Source organism: Gadus morhua, chromosome 4 (assembly GCF_902167405.1).
Source record: "Gadus morhua chromosome 4, gadMor3.0, whole genome shotgun sequence".
In the NCBI taxonomy this organism is placed as follows: Eukaryota; Metazoa; Chordata; class Actinopteri; order Gadiformes; family Gadidae; genus Gadus; species Gadus morhua.
In genome coordinates this window covers 34,886,945-34,909,695 of record NC_044051.1, presented here as the reverse complement: position 1 = coordinate 34,909,695, position 22,751 = coordinate 34,886,945, and the positions used below count along the sequence as shown (strand labels likewise).

The 22,751-nt window shown below is 49.0% G+C and overlaps 2 protein-coding genes across 5 annotated transcripts in view; one reads left to right on the top strand and one right to left on the bottom strand.

Annotated features, from left to right (window-relative positions):
• Positions 1-21,080, bottom strand: sonb (SON DNA and RNA binding protein b). Of its 4 annotated transcripts, none has more exons than XM_030354489.1 (22): positions 20,954-21,080; positions 19,936-20,169; positions 19,670-19,701; positions 19,299-19,480; positions 18,435-18,643; positions 17,728-17,905; positions 17,318-17,493; positions 16,263-16,948; positions 15,185-15,689; positions 11,622-11,821; positions 9,963-10,136; positions 8,609-8,784; positions 7,937-8,071; positions 7,662-7,748; positions 6,915-7,151; positions 6,422-6,532; positions 6,075-6,191; positions 2,533-2,680; positions 2,289-2,357; positions 1,445-1,560; positions 462-563; positions 1-311 (listed from the first exon to the last, which is right to left on the bottom strand). In XM_030354489.1, exons 1-22 carry the CDS (start codon positions 21,034-21,036, stop codon positions 234-236), a joined length of 4,035 nt encoding a protein of 1,344 aa, XP_030210349.1. In that variant the 5' UTR covers positions 21,037-21,080; the 3' UTR covers positions 1-233. The 4 variants fall into 4 exon arrangements, 3 of the variants coding, with proteins under 3 accessions (XP_030210349.1, XP_030210351.1, XP_030210352.1); XM_030354491.1 differs by having other exon boundaries at positions 19,670-19,698; XR_003976494.1 differs by lacking the exons at positions 1-311; positions 462-563; positions 1,445-1,560 and adding an exon at positions 3,788-3,865 and having other exon boundaries at positions 2,283-2,357.
• The window catches only part of LOC115542259 (uncharacterized), a 578,272-nt gene that overhangs the window by 440,125 nt on the left and 115,396 nt on the right, over positions 1-22,751 (top strand). The window lies entirely within an intron of this gene.

Sequence of the window (22,751 nt, the reverse complement as noted above, 5' to 3'; positions counted from 1 at the left end):
TAAGAGTTAAATACAGCTTTATTCTTTTTAAAAATCACAATCAATGTGAATAATCAGGCTACTCGACGAATGAGTCTGCAGACACGGTGCGACACTTCACTATCCATAACAATATCTATCACAATATTCACTATCCAGTACACTGTGATTGATTGAGGAGCGGCAGTGGTGGGACCAGGCTGTGCTATGTAACAGAGACAGTGAGAACCCCAGGCCGGCGTGTGGCACGGCCATCAGGTAGAGAACAAGGGTCCAGTGGAGGCCGCAGTAAACACTGGGCCGGTGTAGAGTCCCGGTCCGTCCGAAGGAACCTACCGACGCACACGAAAAAAACAAAAAGCCTCAGTATCTGCTCTGAGTGACAGGTCGTGTCCACCAATGGCGTCCCATCGAGACGTCGGTGGGATTTCATTAAAGACGCCACAAGCCCTCAGATTGATCGGGTGCCACCGGCGCCTTACCTCGCCCAGGCCCTGCAGGGCCACCATAGCGGCCATGGCCTTGGCGTGCTTCTTGTTGGGGCTGCCGGACTGGGGCTGGTAGTCCACGCTGTTCACCGTCACCTGGAGGGGAGGGGAGAGGCCGTCAGAGGGAGAGGAGGGAGGGAGGGAGGGAGGGAGGGAGGGAGGGAGAGGAGGGAGGGTACGGAGGGAGGGAGAGGAGGGAGGGAGGGAGGGGACGGGGGGAGGAAGGGGAGCGAGGGAGAGAATGGAGGGAGGGAGAGGACGGAGGGAGGGAGAGGAAGGAGGGAGAGGATGGAGAGGAAGAGGAGGGAAGGAGGGAGAGGATGGAGGGAGGAAGGGGAGGAAGGGAGGGGACGGGGGGGGGGGGGAAGGAGGGAGAGGAAGGAGATAGGAAGAGGACAGAGGGAGGAATTGGAGGGAGGGAGGGAGGGAGAGGAAGGAGGGAGGAAGGGAGGGAGAGGAAGGAGGGAGGAAGGAGGGAGGGAGGAGAAGGAGATCCTCGGGGAACCTTCTAAAGAGCGTGTTAAGATAGACTGGCTTCACCTCCTCTCCCCGGTCAGCGTCAGCGCTGCGGGACATCGTGACTTAAACATTACACACGCGCTAAAACCTTTTTCAGTGCGTTTGTTATGAATTCAGCAGACTGTAATGAGTTATGTGCTGGCACACAAAATGATGTTTTCTGCTGTAACCTTGGTGTGTTTTTTTAATGACGCCTCTTGGCCACATCTCTTGAAAATCAGGATGCCAATCTCAATGACTCTACCTGGTTAGATAAAGGTTCAAAAAGGATCAAACTCCCTAAAAGTTTTTTTCTTGCCTTCTCTGGGGACGTCATTAATATACGGCCTGCTAAGCCCCTTTGAGACTGCACCTGGGGTTAAGGGCTACACAATAAGAGTTTTACATTGAACAGTAGCACATGCTTCAGGCCGGGGGCAGCGCAGGACACAGAGTGTGAGAGTGCGCCGGGGTCAGACCTTGAACAGGAAGTTCTTGCGGTGGTCGGGCCCGCTGTGGTGCACCATCACAAAGTCGGGCTGCAGGAGGCGCCGCTTGTTGCACAGCTCGATCAGGGCGGAGACCGGGTGCTTCCCTGGGGGGGGGGGGGGGGGGGGGGGCGGAGGGGCTCAGAACATGAACGCAACATTGATTCTGCCCTGGCTTTACCCGGATCTCAGTTCGGGTTAATTACAGTTAATTAGATCTGAACATCTTATAACCTCCAGTCCAACTTGTATATTCTTTCTTTTCTTCTTATTTTTATAAATACATTAAAAAAAAAAATCTCCTTGAATACTTGTTTTTGCCTTATTTTCATATTTGTTAGATTTTTCTTTCTATGCACAACAAATGTATGGATGTTTACCCATCTGTGGTTCTTTGGCTCGGATGAATAAAGAGTGTTATCTGAACCTTTTAAAGCATGTACATCAAAATACGTAGGAAAATAGTTGTAGATCTTAAAGGAGACATGTTATACCACCAGGCGTGAGTGTGATTAGCCTTACAAGCTGTTTCGAAAATCTGTCCAATATGACATCACTAGTGGGCGTGTCCACCTAGATCTGTGCTGCATAGATCAGTCTACCAGCCTATCCAGTGTCTAAAGTAAACGTTGCTCAGAGTTAATTTTTTTTTATCTGAACATTTTAAAGCGTGCACGTTAAAAACCCGTAGGAAAATAGTTGTACACCTTAAGTCAGATCGTCCATCGCTAAGTCGCTCCCTCTCCTGCAGTTACTGTTGCTAACTCGGAAAAACAAAGGGCCAATTTGAAAGTGGTGGGCTGTGCGAGTGTGCGTGCATGTGAGTCCATCTTACCCATGAGGTCCTTGGTCACCACCAGCCCCCCGGTCTGCTTCTGAGGCTTCTCCCCTGAAGCAACAAGTCCTAAAACACAAACGCAAACCGCTCTTTAAAGGAGGCCAACATCCATCACGTCTCCGCTGCCTCGCAAAGGCTGACTACTCCTCATATCGCCGTCATTTTGACGTACTGAGTGTGGCGTTTGAACTCAATGTTTGAAAGGAAAGCCTGCAGAGGGGATTGTGGGTAAAGCGCGGACCTTTGCGGTCGATCTTGAAGTCGATGATGATGGGCTCCACCGTGCCCTCGCGGTTCCGGCCCAGCCCCTCGCCCGTCCTCCAGCCCATCTTCCTCATCAGGAACTCCCCCGGGCCCCCGCACACGGGCGCCGCACGAAGGAACTGGTCCTGGGGAGGGGAGCGAGGGGGGAGAGAGAGAGAGAGGGAGAGAGGAGAGAGACAGAGACAGAGACAGAGACAGAGAGAGAGAGAGGAGAGGAGAGAGAGAGTGGGACAGAGGAGAGAGACAGAGAGAGAGAGAGAGAGAGAGAGAGACAGAGACAGAGACAGAGACAGAGAGAGAGAGGAGAGGAGAGAGAGAGTGGGACAGAGGAGAGAGAGACAGAGACCCAGAGAGAGTGAAAGAGAGAGAGGAAGAGAGAGAGAGGAAGAGAGAAAGACAGAGACAGAGACAGAGACAGAGAGAGAGAGAGAGAGACAGGAAGAGAGAGAGGGAGACAGGAAGAGAGAGAGAGAGAGAGACAGAAAGAACGAAGGAAAGAGAGAAGGAAAGAAAGAAAAAATAAAGGAAAGAGGCAAGAGAGCGAGGTAGAGAAAAAAATAACAGGGGGGAGAGAGAGGAGCAATTAGCCGGTGCTAAGGATGGTACCTAGGTGTGCAGTAGAGATGGGTACGGAGAATCATCGACCACTACCCTTTTCCTCCAGCTCTCTATTACCTTAAATGCGTAACCGTCTTTATCGTGCCTCGTTCAAAGTGTTTTTTTTGTTTGATCAACCAAACTCTATATTACAATTTTTTGGAATCATATAAATTGTATCCAAGATTAATGTTAGCTTTTTATAGTCAAATATTATCCATGAGGACCTAAGTGTTAGCCTAGCATGCTTGGCAGAAACGATGACAATAAAGCTCAGGATAGCATAGCAGCTTAGTTTCCTGCCCTATTCTGGAAACGTTTCCGTGGTAGAGCTACGTGTAGTGTGGCATCGAGGCCAGCAGGCTGTCTCTGATGGGTCCCATCGTCCTACTTCCAGGCAAGTCTACATTGTGTTATTTTTCTATTAGTTCTTCTCCTTATCATACCCATCCCTAGCGTGCGTTGCGTGTATGCATCTACACACACACACACACACACACACACACACACACACACACATATTACATACCTGTTAGCCAGCGTAGCTCACATCTGCTCTCTCAACACACAAACACACACGATCACACACAGACTCAGGCTGCAGTAGGTGAAGGATGCTGGGTGTGGGTACGTACCTAGCCCCTCCTCTCCACCCTGTTGAAGCCCCCCAGCAACAGAGAGGGGCCCTGGGTTGCCGTCGGCCCTGTAACAGTCTAATAATACACAGAGAGGTGAGAGTTCACAGGGTCGCCACTGCGGCCGCGCAAACTCCCACCTCCCCCGGCCCCCCGGCCCCCCCCCCCCACCGCCCAACAAGGTCAGAACTAAACCCGACCCAGGGGCCAAAGACCTAGACCCAGGGGCCAAAGACCTAGACCCAGGGGCCAAAGACCTAGACCCAGGGGCCAAAGACCTAGACCCAGGGGCCAAAGACCTAGACCCAGGGGCCAAAGACCTAGACCCAGGGGCCAAAGACCTAGACCCAGGAGCTGAAAAACTAGACCTGGCCCGGGAGCCTGGGAGACATGTACCCAAGATATGGCCTACACCGACAGATACAGAGCTAAACTCAGAGTCTACACTTTCTCCCAGTTTGGGCAGGAATTTAACCTTCAATACCCGCCTTGACGTCCCTTAACCATCACGGTCCGTCATGTGTCGAACCATTTGTTACGTTTATGAGCGAAAAGACGGTGAAACTCATGACTCGTCCCTTTGGGTTCTGGTTAGGGTGGTTAGACTTGCTGATACACCTGATTCACCCCCTCCCTCCCTCCCTCCCTCCCTTTCCCGGACACGCCTCCCTCTCCCTCCACGGGGGTGGGGGGGGAGCCCAGGGTCGCTCCAGGGAGTGGAGGCAGAGGAGGGCGCTACACTGCCCCCTAGAGGCCGGCCGCCCCAACCTGCTGTGGTGGTTGAGAATAGAGTGAGACGCGTGCGTCGCCCGTGCCGCCGCCGCGAGGAGCCCGGAGCTGTATAGAGAGGGGAGGCCCGGTCCCACACACAGGGGGCCTGAGGGGGGCATCTACTGCCTCCCCAGACTCGTGGTCCACAGCTGCTGGGAAGAACTGATCTCCAGTTAAAACACGACTTGGCCTTTCGTGTAAAATTTTAACAATTTCATTTTTTTTTATCAAATGTAGTCGTTTTTAATGTTCAGTAATTGGCTGACACTGCTGGAATGCAGCGTGGATGGTGCAGTAGCGTGAACGATGCAGGTGTAGCAGCAGAACTGTGGTTGTCATGTGATGGTGGGGGGGCAGCTCTCAGCTATACAGCTCTGGGTTGCCAATCAGCGGGCACGAACAACGCAGACACCTTTCAGAGTGGGGGGGTATTGATCAATATGGAGTGTGTGTGTGTGTGTGTGTGTGTGTGTGTGTGTGTGTGTGTGTGTGTGTGTGTGTGTGTGTGTGTGTGTGTGTGTGTGTGTGTGTGTGTGTGTTAAAAAGGAACACGCCAACGTTTTGGGGAGGGGGGAATGAGCTCTCTGTCCGTCTCCCCCACGTCCAGATGAGAAGATGGACACCAGTTGCATCTGTAAAGACAAGTCTCCCGGCCGCGCGGTTAGCTGCTGGCGCGGCCCATGGTAGTGGAGGGGGCGGAGCCTGGAGCTCCGTAGCTTCTGGGGGGCGAGTTTCAGAGTGAACGCGTTTAAGGGATTCGTCTTCAGTCTCACCGCGAGTGGAGGTGGAAAAACTTTGGGAAAGAAACGCACAGCTAGAACATCCGTGTCATCTGTTATCTGAGATAAGGTGTGGCTGAAAAAAAACTAATGATTTTATGAATGTTATAATTCACATTTTTTTGAGATTAAATGCTTCATGGTTTTGTGTTTCAGTTAGTAATGGAGAAAAATATCAAATGGACCGTCCGCGTTTATATCACAAGTCTGGAATTATATTTGAATAAGCGTTAATGACACGATATTGAATCAGAATAAATCGTCACACGTTTCATACTGTGACACGTGTATACTGGATGCGTATCGGTTCGTGTCACATGTCGTGCTATGCATGGGCCATCCAAAACGTTCAAAAGCACACGCTTCATTCAAAACGAAAATGGTAGACCGTGTTTTAAATCCCTGCTCACAGTGATTCCTTGAGATGAATCCCCTAAACGCGTTACTGAATTCTGCGAAATCGAAAAAACAGTGAAATTCACAGCCAAGAAGCCACGCTAGAAGCCACGCTAGAAGCACCCCTCCCCCTCCCTTCCATGCAGGGTGCCAACAGCCCACCACGCAGCCAAAAGATGTGTCTTCTTTTTGGGGGGGGCACGTGTGCGCGCTAAGTGAGGCGTAAGGAGAACGTTCCGTTCGCTTTTATCTGCCGTCCACGCAGCGAGGGCGAGCGGTGCACCCGCCTGGCCGGGAGCTAGTCAGTGTGCTCGTCTACGCGCGCCTGCCACTAGGGGTACCTTTTTGAGCCAGGCCTGGGGCCCGCTGCTGGACAGCTCTTCGGAGGTGAGGACCGTGGCCCCCGTGGAGCCGGTGAACAGCCCGGGGATGGTGTTGGACTGGGCCCAGGCGTCCACCTGGGGGGGGGGGGGGGGGGGGTGAGGCACCACACATACTGTTGACATGGCATCGCTCCACCCAAATCCCAACACATTGTAGACCGCTTCAGAGCAACGGCTTATCTACTGCTAGAAAAAGGTATTTAGAAATGAAATACAATATCTCAAAACGACATAAACAAGCCATGACGTCGCAAATACAACGTGACTCTTCGGACTTTAGCTGCGGTCACTGAGGTGCCTTTTACCTGCTCTTGTGCGCGGCTGAGCATACTGATGGCGCTGACGTCGCAAGGGTTCTCGGCCAATCGCCTTTGAGCTTTGATCCGCTCAATCACAGCCTGGGAGATGTCCACCGGCTGGAGGGACACACGGGGGAGAAGGAGCGGCACCGTGAGGCCATGAGAAGCACGTAATGCACGCAATACGTGCAAAGGCACCATTAAGTCACCATGAAGGCATGGCAACTTAATTATATAGCACTTTTCATACACAAGGCAGATTCAAAGTGGTTCACGTAAAAACATCGTCATGAAATCAAAAGGAATTCAAATAAAATAAATAAAATAAAATAAAAGGCAAAGTTAAAAAATGCATTGGAGAAAAACTGCAAAAGTTCAAAGTGCAATGAATTAAAGACTTAGCGGAAAGCTAAAGTAAACCTATAAGTCTTATATACCTGCCACTTGTTGCCTAGTAACTAAATCCTTCAAATATGGTGAGAAGGGGGCGGGGCCTCACCTGTAGCGGTGGCTCGGGGAAAACGCTGTCACTGGCGGAGGACACGGAGGCCACCTGTGTCTCGGCCGCCGGGGTGACTGCGGGGGGCTGCGTCTCGGCAGCCGCCGCCCCCGGCGACGAGGAGGACGCCGCCGCCTTCATGGCGGCGGCGACGGCGGCCGCCGCCGCTTTGGCCGCCGCGGCGGTGGTCTTCTCCACCTTGACCCATTCTCCGTAGGCGCCGGGGGCGTCGCCCTCCTGCACGGGGGTCACACGTCAGGGGAGGACACGTGGACAGGTGGCACACGATGGACAGGTGGTACATGATGGACAGGTGGTTCATGATGGACAGGTGGTTCATGATGGACAGGTGGTACATGATGGACAGGTGGTACATGATGGACAGATGGTACATGATGGACAGGTGGTTCGTGATGGACAGGTGGTTCATGATGGACAGGTGGTTCATGATGGACAGGTGGTACATGATGGACAGATGGTACATGATGGACAGGTGGTTCGTGATGGACAGGTGGTTCATGATGGACAGGTGGTTCATGATGGACAGGTGCTACATGATGGACAGGTGCTACATGATGGACAGGTGCTACATGATGGACAGGTGCTACATGATGGACAGGTGCTACATGACGGACAGGTGCTACATGATGGACAGGTGCTACATGATGGACAGGTGCTACATGACGGACAGGTTGGCCCCAATTCATTTGGGGGTACATTCGAAGCGGGCACTTTGGGGTACGCTACCTTCTTGCGGTGCTGGGATCCCGAGGAGACGGGGAACTCCTTGGCGATGCCCGCATCGCTCCGCGCGGCCGGTCGGACGGACATGTTCTGATTGGACGGTGGGAGGGGAGAAAGGGACAGAGAAATCGAGGACAGTAAATCAGGACTGCCAACACTTACCCAAAGTTTATATCTACTTTTGCTGTACGATTTCACGAGAATAACATGGGGTGGGTGTGTGTGTGTGTGTGTGTGTGTGTGTTCGTGTTCGTGTGTGTGTGTGTGTGTCCCCTTACATTGATGCTGAAGCTGATGGCCTTCTGCTCTCGCAGGGCTGCGCTCCCGAAGGGTTTCCCCTCGTCCTCCTCATCTGAGACGTGAGGCTGGGCCACAGGCAGCTCTCCCTTGCTGTCCACGATCATCTTGCATTTCTGCCAACACACCACACCACACGGTCAGACACATAGGTCATCACACGGTCAGACACAAAGGTCATCACACAACAAATTCAGAACAGACACTTTATGCTGGGAGCTTCTCTTAACAAGGCCTAATGTGCAGAACCCAACATCCAGATCCCTCACATGTTGCACGGACGAAGGAGTACGCAACAAACTGCGCCGCATGTTAAACCCTCTTTAAGCAGGCGTTTCTGCACCTCCCGTTTGTTGCTTTCTCAATAGAGAAACTTGTGTTTCTTAGTCTAGCCCTGTGTGACAATCAGGATTTGGAAGATGGATATGTATATCAGCCTGGCCTCCTGATATGGGCGTGAAAAAAAAAAAGACTGCTGTCGATTGCTTCACTTTCCTCGGGAGCCATTATTGTTCTTGGGTCGGCCTGAACTGAAACTCCCTCCCCTTAGCCCTCATTGGTCCTATCGTTATGTCATTTTCCATCACTCTAGATCTGCAGTCTGCACTGATGGGGACCTCTCGACACCGGGACGGTGTCTCTTTATCCCTTACGTCCGTGAACTCCTTGATGCTGATGCTGTTGGCCTGCTTGGTCACTTTCTTCTTCACCACCTCCAGGGCGGCCATGTTGAGCTGGGGGAGGCCGGGCGGGGGCTTATTGGTGATGGAGGGCAGGGGGGGCATGGCAGCAAGGGCCCCCATGCTGGACAGCGCCGCCGTCATGGTCGCTGGGGGGTGGGTGGGGGGAGATACAGAGACAGAGAGGCAGAGAGGCAGAGAGGCAGAGAGGCAGAGAGGCAGAGAGAGAGAGAGACAGAGAGAGAGAGAGAGAGAGAGAGAGAGAGAGACACACACAGAGACAGAGAGACAGAGAGAGACAGAGACAGAGACCGACAGAGAGAGACTATTTAATACAAGTTCCCTATAACAACATAGACAATAGAGGTGCGATTGTAAGAGCTTGAGGCCATTCTGTTTTTAATGGTTGCATTGGCCCAGCTCTAATGAACCCACACCCAAAACTTAAATATCAATCTCTGGTCTGGGCTGGGTCATCCAGTGATGGCACACGCATCTCAGTGCACATCGCCATCTAGCAGGTTTAACCGGTAGTGCGGCTCTATATAATTCATCCCGCATTTTGCATGCCTAACATCTTCAGATGAGAGAAAACATCGCTATTATTCAATCTAGAGGGTTTGAATTGGGCACTGAGGATTTTGCCGATGCCTGGACTAGTATTTTAGGAAAAAGGCTATAAAAGATAATGTATGATATGGCAAGCACCTTCAATAAACGTCCAGAAAATAGCCACGTTTGCCGATGTTGAACCGACACGTCTGTTGGTAGGGCTGAGTGTTGTATTTTTGGTGGGTTCATTTCTGTTGCGACATCGTGCCGGGTCAATCTGACCCGTTGTGACGGTTGGTCAGCAATCATGTCAGACCCTGGGTTCTAGAACCTACAGTATATAGGTTGCATCTTCTGGGTTCTGGACAAAGATGTTTTATCTTCTGGGTTCCAGACAAAGATGTTTTATCTTGTGGGTTCTATAACCTAGATGTTTTATCCTGTGGGTTCTAGAACCTAGATGTTATATCTTGTGGGTTCTAGAACCTAGATGTTATATCTTGTGGGTTCCAGGACTAGACGTATCTCTCAATGGTTCTAGAACCTAGATGTTTTATCTTATGGGTTCTAGAACCTTGATGTTTTAGCTTGTGAGGTTCCAGACCTAGACGTTTCTCTCAATGGTTCTAGAACCTAGATAATTTATCTTGTGGGTTCTAGACCTAGATGTTTTATCTTGAGGGTTCTAGATGTATGCATTTACAGCGTGGCTTGCCTTGCAACCCGCACAATAAAGGCCTGATGGATCGAGTGCTGCACACAGTGGAGGTCCTACCGGCGGTCATGCTGGCCATGGCTGCGTTCATGGCCATGTTGGGCATGGGCATGGTGAGGGGCATGAGCAGCTGGCCGGTCAGCCTGGGCTTCAGGTTGTCCGGGATGGGCACGCCCGCCTTGGTGCACATGGCCGCTGCGTTGGCCTTGGCGATCTCCAGCAGCTGCTCCTTGTCTGGTTGGAGGACGGAGGAACAGAAACAAAGCACTCAGGACACGGCTAGACACGACCCGAGGTGAGACGATATCATGGTTTATTCGAGAAAACACGAGAGCCAGCATGCATAAGCCACGAGCCGCAATTATGATACTGTGTGCCTATGAATATATACACAATTGTATCAAATTTTGATACTTGAATTGTTAAGAATCGTGCGAAAATCGTCCCATTGCCAGCGCACACATTTTTGCTCCTTGTTGAATTACGGATGCGTCATCCTTCATTTTGAACATATTATGCGTTCTCAAAATGCAACATCTTCGGGTTTAGGAGCACGTTTGCGTCAAATGTTGGGGATGCAGCAGTACTCCCCAAGTACTAAAGGTGAGACACGGCAGGTGAATACGATTTTTTTTTAACTTACAGATATCTTTATGAAACTTTACCGGTTGATTAGCCACATGATTAGAAGAAGAAAATGCATTGAAAGTTTTCTGTAATTGTATGTTAAGATATGCTAATTAGGCTATATCTAATAAAATATGCGCAAATATGCATACATTTTGAAACGAAGAATCGGACCATTGGAAAAAGCCAGGCTCAATTATTTTTTCATGTTGTTCCTATATTAAATAGAAAAATATTTACAAAGGGGATTATGGATATCTCCTTTCGTTATCCAGTTAATCAGAAAATACTGCCAATGCCTTAAAAAAATGTATTGCCGCCCTATTTTTATGCATAAAATGTCATGTAAATCAGGCCAAGAATGATATATCAACAAATCCCACTGTCAAATTCTTCATATAGTAGCTGAGAATAAGATTCTAAAGTTTGGTGCATGTAGGTGCTACAGAAGTGGAGATTCCTTGCTTGGCGTGTGAGGAAAAACTCATTTTGAGAAAACGGCCTTTAAAGATTCTTATGGCAAAAGCCAACCAAGCTTGAGAGCATACCACGTGATACATTCGAACCAATCGTCCAGTCGGAAATCGAGTCCAACCAATCAAATATCAGTTTTATGTTGTGCAGCAGATCGAGTGCTTTCCAATGATACCACGGAACACATATGACAGAGACCGGCTGTAATTTGAAACGGTGCGTAATAAAGCAAACTTTTGGTGAATCTTCTGTAAAATTCAGAGGCGCAAGTTGACAAACTATAATAAAACAAACACCTAAATGTTTTGTTTTGACATTTTTTTCTCTTTTGTGCGAAACATTACATGTTAATGTGCAAAATAGCCCAAAATATCAAAATTGACCAGTGACTGAAAAATGGATGATTTTGCCTGCCGTGTCTCGCCTTAAATGAAGACAAAAGCGGTTAACACTCTGAACGACTGTAGGAAAAGTCAATGCAAGGCAAAAGAACCAGAAAAGTACTTTCTGCACAAACAGGAATTCAGAGTCGGGGGGGGGGCGGGATAGGGGGGAGTAGGGACAGACAACTTTGATCAGAATACACAGCAGAGAAGACGACCTCCCCCGTGGCCTCACCCAGCTCCGTGATGCGCGGCGGGCTCTGGCCGGCGCCGCCGTGCGTGGGGGCGGGCGAGCGGTTCTTGCGGAGGATGAGCACGGGGGAGTGGCTGGGCTCCCTCTTCCAGCGGTCCCGCTGGCTGAAGCCCCCGCCGTACGCGCCCCGGCGCGGCGCCCGCGACCCGGACCGCGACCTCCTGGACCGCCGGGCCGGGGACCTGCAGGGGGGGGGGGGGGGGGAAATAACGGGAACATTTGAGGAAAGACATCGGTGGAAATGATTCCCCGCAGCCGGCAGGGAACAGGAACCCTGTCCTCTCGGGTTGGGTTGGACTTTAGAGAGGGGGGGGGGGGGGCTTTAGATTTAGATCTAAAGTCTTCCACTCTCGTATGAGTTTCTCTACGCGTCCAGACAAAGTATCCGTTACCAAAACAGGAACCCCTGCGTAGCACATTCGATCTCGCATGTTTCCGGCCAAGTCGCTCTCCAGTCTCCCCCCAGATGTTCCGCTATAGCAGAACTATAGCACAGGGGTTGACACTAAGGTTTCAAAAGCACTTGCCCATCGGGCAAGTACAGGTCAGGTTCAACTTGCCCGAATGTAATGTTCACTTGCCCAAATTATAATCAGAATCGTGAACGGGCCACTTTTTGCAAGGCACCCGGCCTGGTTTTGGGGGGGCTCAGAAAAATCATCCTAGCTCAGCCTGAAGCTGAATGTTAGCTTCCACACATGTTGTGTTTAAAAAATAACAAACTTCTCTTTGTTTACTTATTTATCGAGCGGTCACATCGTGCCATGAAGTGATTTCAGTCCACAGTTGCAACCTATTAAAGCTATCGCCAAGTTATATGTAGACCTGCATGACTTGACGCAAATGTACCTAACTAAATGTCAGAGGTAGTAGCAAAGATATGTCTTTTTTAACTTTGAAGTTTCTTGTAGCTCTAACTGAATAATCACAATCGCGTTTCTAGTAGGGTTGTCAGTCACGATACTGGATTTTCTAACTTGAACTTCCTGGAAAAAGATCGATATTCTATACCATTTTCGATATCAGGGGAAAAGTTTTTTTCAGGAAAGAACATACCCAAAGTAAATAGATTATATCTCCACAACTGCAAGGGCGATAATGTCATCTTTGGGCCAAAAGAAAGATTGTTGTGCAAGTGAAATATTCAATGGGGATAATACTTGGTTAAAGTGAATAAAGCCATGGAACACAGCATAAGTGGAAGATAACATTTCCACCTGAAATAATTATCAGTATCAGTTGGTCGTTATCAGTTAGGAGCGCTGTCTTACTATGAGACACAAATAAAGGTAGATATCTTACAATTTTGACACTTGACACCTCTATTTAAAGTTCAGGGCAATCGAATGCACCAAGCCAAACACTCGCAAACAAATATATGGCCACTAGATTGCGCTGAAGAATATGTTTTCTGATTGAAGGCAATTTACCTATTCCCTAAGAAACCTTCTCTTATTCATTGATTGAAAACAATGTTAATGTTAAGTTGCAAAATTTGGCCCAGATACTGGATAATCTGTTTATGGTGGTTTTATTTGATCAGAATCAACTTTGAGGACAAAAATCACAAAGGTAATACTTCATTTTTGGTTGTTAAAAGAAAAGGGGACGTTTCTTCTCAAGTTGTTATTTGCGAGTTTTAGTCACAGAATGACATGGTTTGGACTGTTGGAATAAGTGGAGGCTCAGCTTTCATGTAATATATACAGTAGTTTGTGAGGGTCCAATTTCGTGAAAAAAAATCGCTATTGCTGTGTGCATGTGCACAGTTATGAAACCCAAAACCGTGTTCTTGACTTTCCTTGATAATTTGCCTCAATCCAAAGTACTTCCAAACTGCACTCCTCCATCACTACTCCATTTAACTTCTACCTAAACCGTTCGCGGAGGTGCTGCACTTGAGATGCTAGCTGTGTTGGCTAACCTTTAGCGAATCGCTCGTCCACTCACTCGCTGACGTCACTCACACACACATACGCACACTGCCATTCTCGCGCACACACACATAGGCCTACACTACTCGTAACGCTATGCCTCGTAATTGCGACGTTCATGGTAGACGTTCATGTTTTTTCCCATCTACTGAAAGTTAGGCTATTAAACATGTTGCATTCTATACGGCCTGATTATGTCATTATTTAAGATACATAGCCTAATAAGAAGCGCTAATAGGATATTTGACTAAACCAACCAAACGAGGTGAGGCTTTTTGCCTACCTGCAAGCATCCTCCCACTGCAATCTTTGGTTATGTATTTATTAATTTAGCTATACATTAATAGTATTCTTTCTGTTCAAATCGGTTCAGTGTTCCATATTATTTGTTATTAAATGTTAGATTAAGTTAATTGTTATATTAGTGTTGTTTAAATAAAATGCTTTATCCAGTGATGTTGCTAGGTACGCGTCCTGCGTCCCTGACGCATTAAAATCTGAAAGGACGCACTAAACTCACTATCCATGCGTCCCGGCGACGCATCTCATTTTCCCCATGAAAAACGATACATTGTGAACATTAAACAACTCGTGTTTAATCACAGTAACTGGCCAAAGAAACCTTCTTGTGAGCAGATCGGACAAGCGCTGTTTCAACCCTCTGCGCATCTACTCGGCGCAGACGTGATCCCCTGTACAAAGTATCGCGACATGCTAATCTAGCCGCTACCAAAACAACTAGCTCGTCACCGCTGATTTCATTTCAACAATTAAAAATACGAACTTCATAGTAAATAAACCCACGTTTCCACTGCTCGATGCTGTGCTCATTCGTGTCGAATGAGCAAATCAAACAGGATTTTTTTGCAATCCTTCTGATTGAATATATGTACATTTATGACAAAATCGTGAGGACTAGGCTTGTGACACACACACACACACACACACAAATGTGGCGCTCGCGCAGTAATAGCTCATTGGCGCCACCTAGTGATCATTATGTGCAAATGCACAGCCTCATTAAAATGACTTAGGGGTCATTTGACCCCTCTTGCGGCGCTAGGAGTAAGTAAAAATGGCCCGGCGTTTCTAGTGTTAAACATGAACGTTTGAGTACTCCAGCTCTAACCATATCATACCACCATCAAGGAGTTTAACACTATTAATTTAATTTAAGAAATAGAATAATAATAAAAAAGAAACATTTTTTAAACTGGGGAGTCGGGACCCATTGAATTTCTCAGGGACCCACCCAACTCGCCACCTGTGGGTCCCGGGGACTCACTACATTGAAAACCTATCAACATCACTGTTTATCAATTAAAAAAAATCGTGGGATGTATCGAACCGTGGGTCAAAAATCGTGATACAAACCGAATCGTGAGTTGGTGTATTGTTACAGCCCTAGTCTGAAGACAAATCCTTCCACTGGGTTCTGCACTGAAAAGCGAACAATACTCTATAGAGAGAGACGAGAGCCTAAACCAGGTTCTAACTAGAGCAGATACCACTGGGTTCTGCAATGCAGAGCGAGCTACACTATAGAAGACTGAGCAAACCAGGTCCGGTCCAGAGCAGATTCTTCCATTAACAACCAAAGTGGGCGCCTACCTTGACTTTGATTTCTTCTTGGACCTGGACTTGGACCTGGATCTCCTCCGCGGCCTGGACCCGGACCTCTTCCTCCGGGACCCGGACCTCTTCCTCCGGGACCCGGACCTCTTCCTCCGGGACCCGGACCTCTTCCTCCTGGACCCGGACCTCTTCCTCCTCGACCCGGACCTCTTCTTCCTCGACACGGACCTCTTCTTCCTCGACACGGACCTCTTCTTCCGGGACCCGGACCTCTTCCTCTTGCTGTGGCTCACCGAGCGCGAGCTCCTCCGGCGGGCGCGGGAGTTGGACCTGGACCTCCGCCTGCTGCTCTTCTTGGCCTCCTTCTTCTGCGGCGACTTGGACGACGTCCTCTTCTTCTTCTTCGTGGAGGACTTGGTATCCTTGCCGTCGTCTGGGTGCGGCTTCTCTGACAGACGGGGGCTCTCTGTAGGATGTCCCGGGTCGACAGCGCCGGGCTGTATGTCACAGGGACCAGGCAGTGGGACAGGATCGTCGGATTCTATAGAAAGAGAAACACACACACGTTGGTCATTATTTATCAGGCGCAATTGATAATCATTGCAATTGCGATTATGCGTGAATGAAAAGTATTGACAGACACAGAGACAGACAGAGAGGGAGACCGAGAGAGACAGACAGACACAAGGACAGAGAGAGACAGCGAGATAGAGACAGAGATACAGTCAGTGAGAGAGACAGACAAATAGTGACAGACGGAGAGAGACAGAGACAGAGTGAGAGACAGACAAAGAGAGAGTGACAGACCAGTAGACAGACAGAGAGAGACAGAGTGAGAGACAGACAGACAGACAGAGAGGGACAAAGAGAGAGCAACAGCCCAGTAGACAGACGGAGCAAGAATGACAGAGGTATTGAGACAGAGACACGGACAAAGAGAGAGCCACACAACTAAGGAGTGCCAGACAGAGACAGAGAGAGAGAGACAGAGACAGAGACAGAGACAGAGACAGAGACAGAGACAGAGAGAGAGAGAGAGAGAGAGAGAGACAGAGAGAGAGACAGAGAGAGAGAGAGACCGAGAGACCGAGAGAGATCCATCATCAGCCCTTGCCTTTTTGAACCGGAGAGCCCTCCCCCGCGTCCTCCCCTCTCTCCTGGGCCGGAGGGTCCGCCGCTCGGTCTGCCCTCTGGGGCTCAGCGGCGGGCGGGTCCTCCCCGGGGGGGCCCGCCCCGTCCCCACAGCCCTCCCCACCGGGGACGGGGCGGGGGGACGCGGGGCCACCGGCCGGACGTTCGGGTCCAGCCGCGGAAGGTTGGATGGAGGGTTGGGTGGAGGGTTGGATGGAGGGTTGGGTGGAGGGTTGGATGGAGGGTTGGGTGGAGGGTTGGGTGGAGGGTTGGGTGGAGGGTTGGATGGAGGGTTGGGTGGAGGCTTCGATCGAGGGTGGGGAGGAGGGTTGGGTGGAGGAATGGGTGGAGGGTTGGATGGCGGGTTGGGTGGAGGAATGGCTGGAGGGTTGGATGGAGGGTTCAATGGTGGGTTGGATGGAAGGTTGGGTGGAGAGTTGGGAGGAGGGTTCTATGGAGGGTTGGGTAGAGAGTTGGGTGGAGGGTTCTATGGAGGGTTCTATGGAGGGTTGGGTGGAGGGTTCTATGGAGGGTTGGGTGGGGGGTTGGATGGAGGGTTGGGTCGAGGGTTGGGTCGAGGGTTGGGTCGAGGGTTGGGTCGAGGGTTGGTTCGAGGGTTGGGTCGAGGGTTGGGTGGGGGTGTTGGTGGAGCCGTCCTTCCGTGACGAACTGCAAGTCGATGGATGCAAAATAAATGACTGTAATAATACCAGTTTCTATGCGAAAAAGAATGTGACTTGGGCGACCCATTTCAGAAAGCAGTAAGCTACCCGCTACTGTGCGCAAAACATGTCATTAACCTGTGGTTCTGGTAAAGGTACGGGAACCTAATTGAAATCAATGCTAGCTGTAGGCAAAAGTTTTAACCCTGGAAAGGATTGCTGACTTTGGGGAATATCAAGGCATTTAACCCAGAGTTTGAACCCCCCCCCCCATCTTACATACCTCCCTCCCCATAGTATCCAATGATCTGCTTAGTCTGCATACATACCCTGGTATGCCTAAAACTGAAACACCTGTTAAGTAAGTTAAGTTTACCTGGCGGAGGTCATGATCTCCAAGGGCGGCAGTGGTTTCCATGACCCCGCCGCCTTCACCGCCACGGCTTCTGGGGGCGAAGGGTCCGGGGAGGGGATGAGAGGGTCCCGCGGGGTGGGGGCCGCAGGCTCTACGACGGGGTCAGGGACCTGGGGTTCGTTGCCAGGAAGGCAGGGCTAGAGGAACATGATGCAAAACAAAAATGATGCTTTGATTGACGACACTCGATTGGAGTCGACGGAACGGTGATGAGAAATTGGTTTAAAAGGGTGAGGTTTAAAAAGGCATTTGTCAGAGTGTGAACAAATCACCCCATAAATGTACTTTATGGATTCAAGTAGGCCGGAGATGAGAGGGGGGACTAATGGCGGTCGACATTAGGATGCAAAGGAGTGCAGGCCGTGACCTACATCGGAGGGCTCCGCCACACCGGCGGCTGGGTCGAGGGAGGGCTTCTTGTCCGGTCCAGAGCCCCTCGTCCCGGATCCAGACCGGGTCCTTGACCGCCGGCCCTTGGGCGACCGCCGGCGGCTCCTGGGGGACCGGGATCGGGACTTTGTCCTCCTGGATCGCCGGCCGAACTGGGACCTGGCGTGGCGCACCACGTGAAAGGGGGAGGTTTTTTAGGGCCATCCTCGGTAAATCTTCAGAGACTATTGTTCGCCAAACGCAAGGACCACCGCGGCAAGCCGCCGCGATGTGTGCGTTCAGCAGGTTAGCAAGGCACCGTCCCACACTGACACAATGTACATTCTGCAGTCTTACAAAGGCATCGTAGTGGAGCGATCACAAGGCAAATACAAACGCCTAGGGAGGTACTCTGCACATATTGACATTATCGTATCAGTGCATTGAATCTACAAGTAAGACTTTTCATCTGGGACTACGCTGTAAGTCTTCTACTAGCCTGCTAGTGCTGTGGAACGGATCACTGTGTGGTCAATCACTTTCAGTCAGTTGAGGCATTCAGAGCTACGGTGATGTCAGAGTACACTTGGGGATAAAACGGTATCCCACCAAATTTCTCCCCGTTTCAACATCAGTATATCCCTTAAAATGAATAAAATGTTTGTTGTATTAAACATTTCTGATCAAGCGGCAAACCGCAAGGCCCCACCTTGACCTGGAAGTGGACTTAGTTCTGCGACGCCTGGACCTTGAGCGGGAGCGGGACCTTGACCTCCGGCTGCGCCGCCTGGAGCGCGAGCGGGAGCGGTGCGCTCTCCGCGCTGAGCGGGAGCGGGAGCGGGACGGGACATGGGAGCGCGAGGTGTGGCTCCTCCCACCCCCTCTCCCGGGGTCGGCTCCTCCGGCCTTAGAGCTGTCCTGGTTGCACAACGAGAAGACGAGCAGGTCAATAAACCAGTACAGGCCTCGTCTGGGGTTTCCGTCGCTGGGGTTTCCCGCCCCATGCTCTAAGAGTCAAATTCCGGACGGGAAAATTAAAGGAATTTCAACCCGTCTGTCTGCGTCACAACCATGGGTTGCCAAGGACTTTCTGAATCTAAAATGTTTCATAAAACTTACATTTTCGAAGCACACAGATTTTTTGGTTAAAAAACGAACAAAAGTTTTGTTATGCCGCTTTTCCACCACATGGAGAGAACCCACATAACAACAATGGAGGACATCGATAACATTACTATTATTAGCTGGCATGTTGAAGAAGTTGAAGAAGTGGAATATGTTGGCCGTGGCGCTGCTATGGCTGTTACCAGCATGGTTGCCATGTCGCTCTCGTGACTTCGTCACACTCTCTGGCCAATCAGTGGCCGGCCGTCTGCCGACGTCACCTTTTAGCATCGGCTCAGCCGCTTGGAACCTAGAGCGAGGCGGTACTAGAAAAAGCAGCCACTTCAGGTACCAGATACCATGTTTTCGCGATGGAAACGCCAAAAATGCGAGCTGAGTCGAGTCGAGTCGAGCTGGTACCATGCAGTGGAAAAGCGGCATTACACTGTAGTTTTTGGTTCCTCCTTACCTGCTTGGGAATGATGTCTGGGAGGTCTTCCTGCCGGCGTGATGTGGAGCCGGAGCCCCGGCGGCCACCCTTCTGGCTGCCCCCTGACTCGGACGAGCTTTGGCCATCTTCTTTTTTCCGCCTCCTTTTCTTCTTCTTCCCCGTCAAGTGCTGCTTGTGCCGACTGGCTTTTCGATTGCCGTCTATGGAAAAAAGGGGGCGATTCGAATTTGACTTCGGCAGCATGATTGTGAGGCTGACTTTGTAACCCGACAGTATGCAATGCCAAATATTGTCCTGTATAACGATCCTAAACCAAATCCCAGATTTTACAACATTTAAACAAGCAGAAGACCAAATATGGCTCCCGGGGGAGAGAAGCTACAGCTTACCTCCATCATGGGTCTCCTCTCCGGGTGTTCTGCTGGGGAACCGAGAGACACCGGAGTTACACATGAACATTATATCCCTGTCAACATCTCAGCACATAGTTTGATATAAATGCAGCCTAAACCTCTATAAACCCATAGATAAAGAAGCCCGCTTTTCGCAGGTCATCTACCCTCCAACATTTTGTATTCAAATCAATATGAAAACGATCACATGGCACGGTCCCCCTGGCTGCTTCTGCCAACCCCTGTAAACCTTGATTCCTGACCTGGAGCGATGCTTGGACTCTCCTTCTGACTCGACCCCAGACTCAGAGCTGCTCTCCTTCTCGTCTTTGTCTCGTTTCTTCTTCTTTTTCTTGCTCTTCTTGCTCTTGTGCTTCTTGTGCTTCTTGTGTTTCTTGAGGGCTGCTCCCTGGCTGTCCTCTTCCTTGTCATCCCTCTCAGAGTCCGGTATGGTCCTGGCGGCGGCGTCGGCGTCTGAAGCCAAGGCCTTCACAGGACTGAGACAGAACAAGTTAGGTCGAGTAACCCCGAGTTGGTTAAAAGGTGGGATCTGCCCACTGTTTTTTTTGCAAAACGTGTATATTACCATTTTCCAACTAAATAGGGTTAATTCATCTACAGCTGACACAAACAAAAATGCATATTCAGTAGCTGGATTGAAGGATCAAAAGGATTGTCAACAACCGAAGGAGGCCAGTTTGGACAAAAAAAAAAGAGGAGATTTTTCGATTTTTATAGCTGAAAATGTTCCTACTGAAAAAGGGATTTTGGTAATCTGGATGAAAAAAGTGTTTAGAAGCTAACGTTACATATATTGTAAAGTACGTTGATCGCCAAGCTCGCTGTGCTAATGTAATTAATTAGACTGTAAATTATCAGAATGAGCTTATGTAGTATGATGGGGAACTAAACAATTGATTCCACCTTCCAAATAAACAAATATTAAAAGGTATTGGAGGTTGAATGGACCAGATAACCGAGCCTTTGCCGCCAGTGTCATTAACGTCAATAAAAGGAGATAACAGGCCATATATGAGAAGTGGTATCATATAAGTGGCATGACAACAAGACAACAGAAACACATTTTAACAAAATTGAAGTGCTCAGAGCATTAACAGAAACACCATTTAACAAAATAAAAGTGCTCAGAGCAGCGTCCATTGGGTCGCCAGTCTGGCTTCTCCAGCGACGGCGAGAACTCATCACAAAGATTATGGAGCTGACACGAAATAAATAAACACGAAAAGAATATATTATAAAGTATACAATAAATTCAAGTACCCGTTTTCTTCTTGTTGGTCCTCAATTTCTCTTATTTTATTTAAAATAAAGTCTTGGAATATTTGTTCTATGTTGGCGGCCATGTTTGAGCGCCTGTCAGGAAGGGCCCGGGTACTTCTTGCACGACTGCAACAAGGTTCCGCCTAGGGAGGTCCGACGAGGGAGCAGGGCCGGGGCCGACGCAGAAGTTTTCTTCAATTGAATTATGATTTGATTTTGGCTATTTTAAATTGTTTGGAATTATAGAATTCCAACACTATTTTGTAATAGGTCATTCTGTTTTGAATTCCATAAACACTAGGGGCACTAAATACGTTGGCAAAGGTTTCCTGAGTAGTAACATATTGGAATGTTATCTATACATTCATGCATATTACAAAATGGATAAAACAGGGTTCCTCAGAGTTTTCAGCCTATCCTCTCTCTCTCTCTCTCTCTCTCTCTCTCTCTCTCTCTCTCTCTCTCTCTCTCTCTCTCTCTCTCTCTCTCTCTCTCTCTCTCTCTCTCTCTCTCTCTCTCTCTCTCTCTCTCTCTCTCTCTCTCTCTCTCTCTCTCTCTCTCTCTCTCTCTCTCTCTCTCTCTCTCTCTCTCTCTCTCTCTCTCTCTCTCTCTCTCTCTCTCTCTCTCTCTCTCTCTCTCTCTCTCTCTCTCTCTCTCTCTCTCTCTCTCTCTCTCTCTCTCTCTCTCTCTCCTGTGATGAATGTCGTATGGCATCACCCCGGAGAACCCCTTTTGGTTAGGATATTTATCGGGCAGGTTGCCACTGCTTTGTAACTCACCTATCGTGGTGAAACATTTACCAAATAATGGCTCTATAGAGAAGAGTGTGAGGAGTGAGCAGTGCTGACTGCCTCCTCTGCACGACCGGTTTGTGCATGTTTCTGCTGTTTGTACAGTAAACCTACCCCACACACCAGCGCTGTAGCAACAATGAATAGTGTGAGAATAAAAGGTGTATTTTAACATTAAAGCATAAACATCGATTAAAGTAGTACCCACTACTGAAGTTATTAACCACAAATATAACAAGTGATGATTAACAGGGTCCGAGCAAAATTATAAGTCAAGATCGGAAGATCTATAAATATAAGATATAATTGTCATATTTAAGGAAAGATGTTCCGCCCGAACTGCAGCCTCATTCACGTGGTCAAAATGTCTACTGATAAGTACACAACATCCAGAAAACTCAAAGCTCACATCTCTCGAGTGAATTAAGGGCTTTCTTCAAAGCATATACCTGAAAAATCTTTCTGAAATTCTGGGGACATTAAACAATTAAGAACACTAACGGTAGAAATATAAATATCACAGAGTTAATTATTAAGGAAAAATGGTTAATGAAGAAGTTCCTCTTAATGCCATACTGTGTCTTGGAAGTCCGATTCCTGCAACTAATGAGCCAGAATGTTGATTGCCTGATGAATTTCAGGTGCTGTTCAATGTTGTTTTTCTTAAACGAGTGTCAATGACAGAATCATGTTCAGCTTGTTGTTGCATATTCTTGAAGAAAGTTGTCCAATCCCGGGTTGCTTTTAACTGCCTTCATTTATTATAAAGTCGTCATGTTTCGGTATGGTAACTGAAGCTTAAAGGTTGGGTATGGAATCCGCTTTTTAGGCCATTTTTGCAAAATTACTTGAAATCCTTATCATAACCCACTTACAGCCACTGAGTTAGAAGTACTGACATGAAAATTAAACAAGTCAATCATCAGTGGAACGGGCAGGGCTCGAAAAACTCCAGCCAATGATTTCCATTGCCACCGAGTTGCATTGGACAGTAAGTACGTCAATCA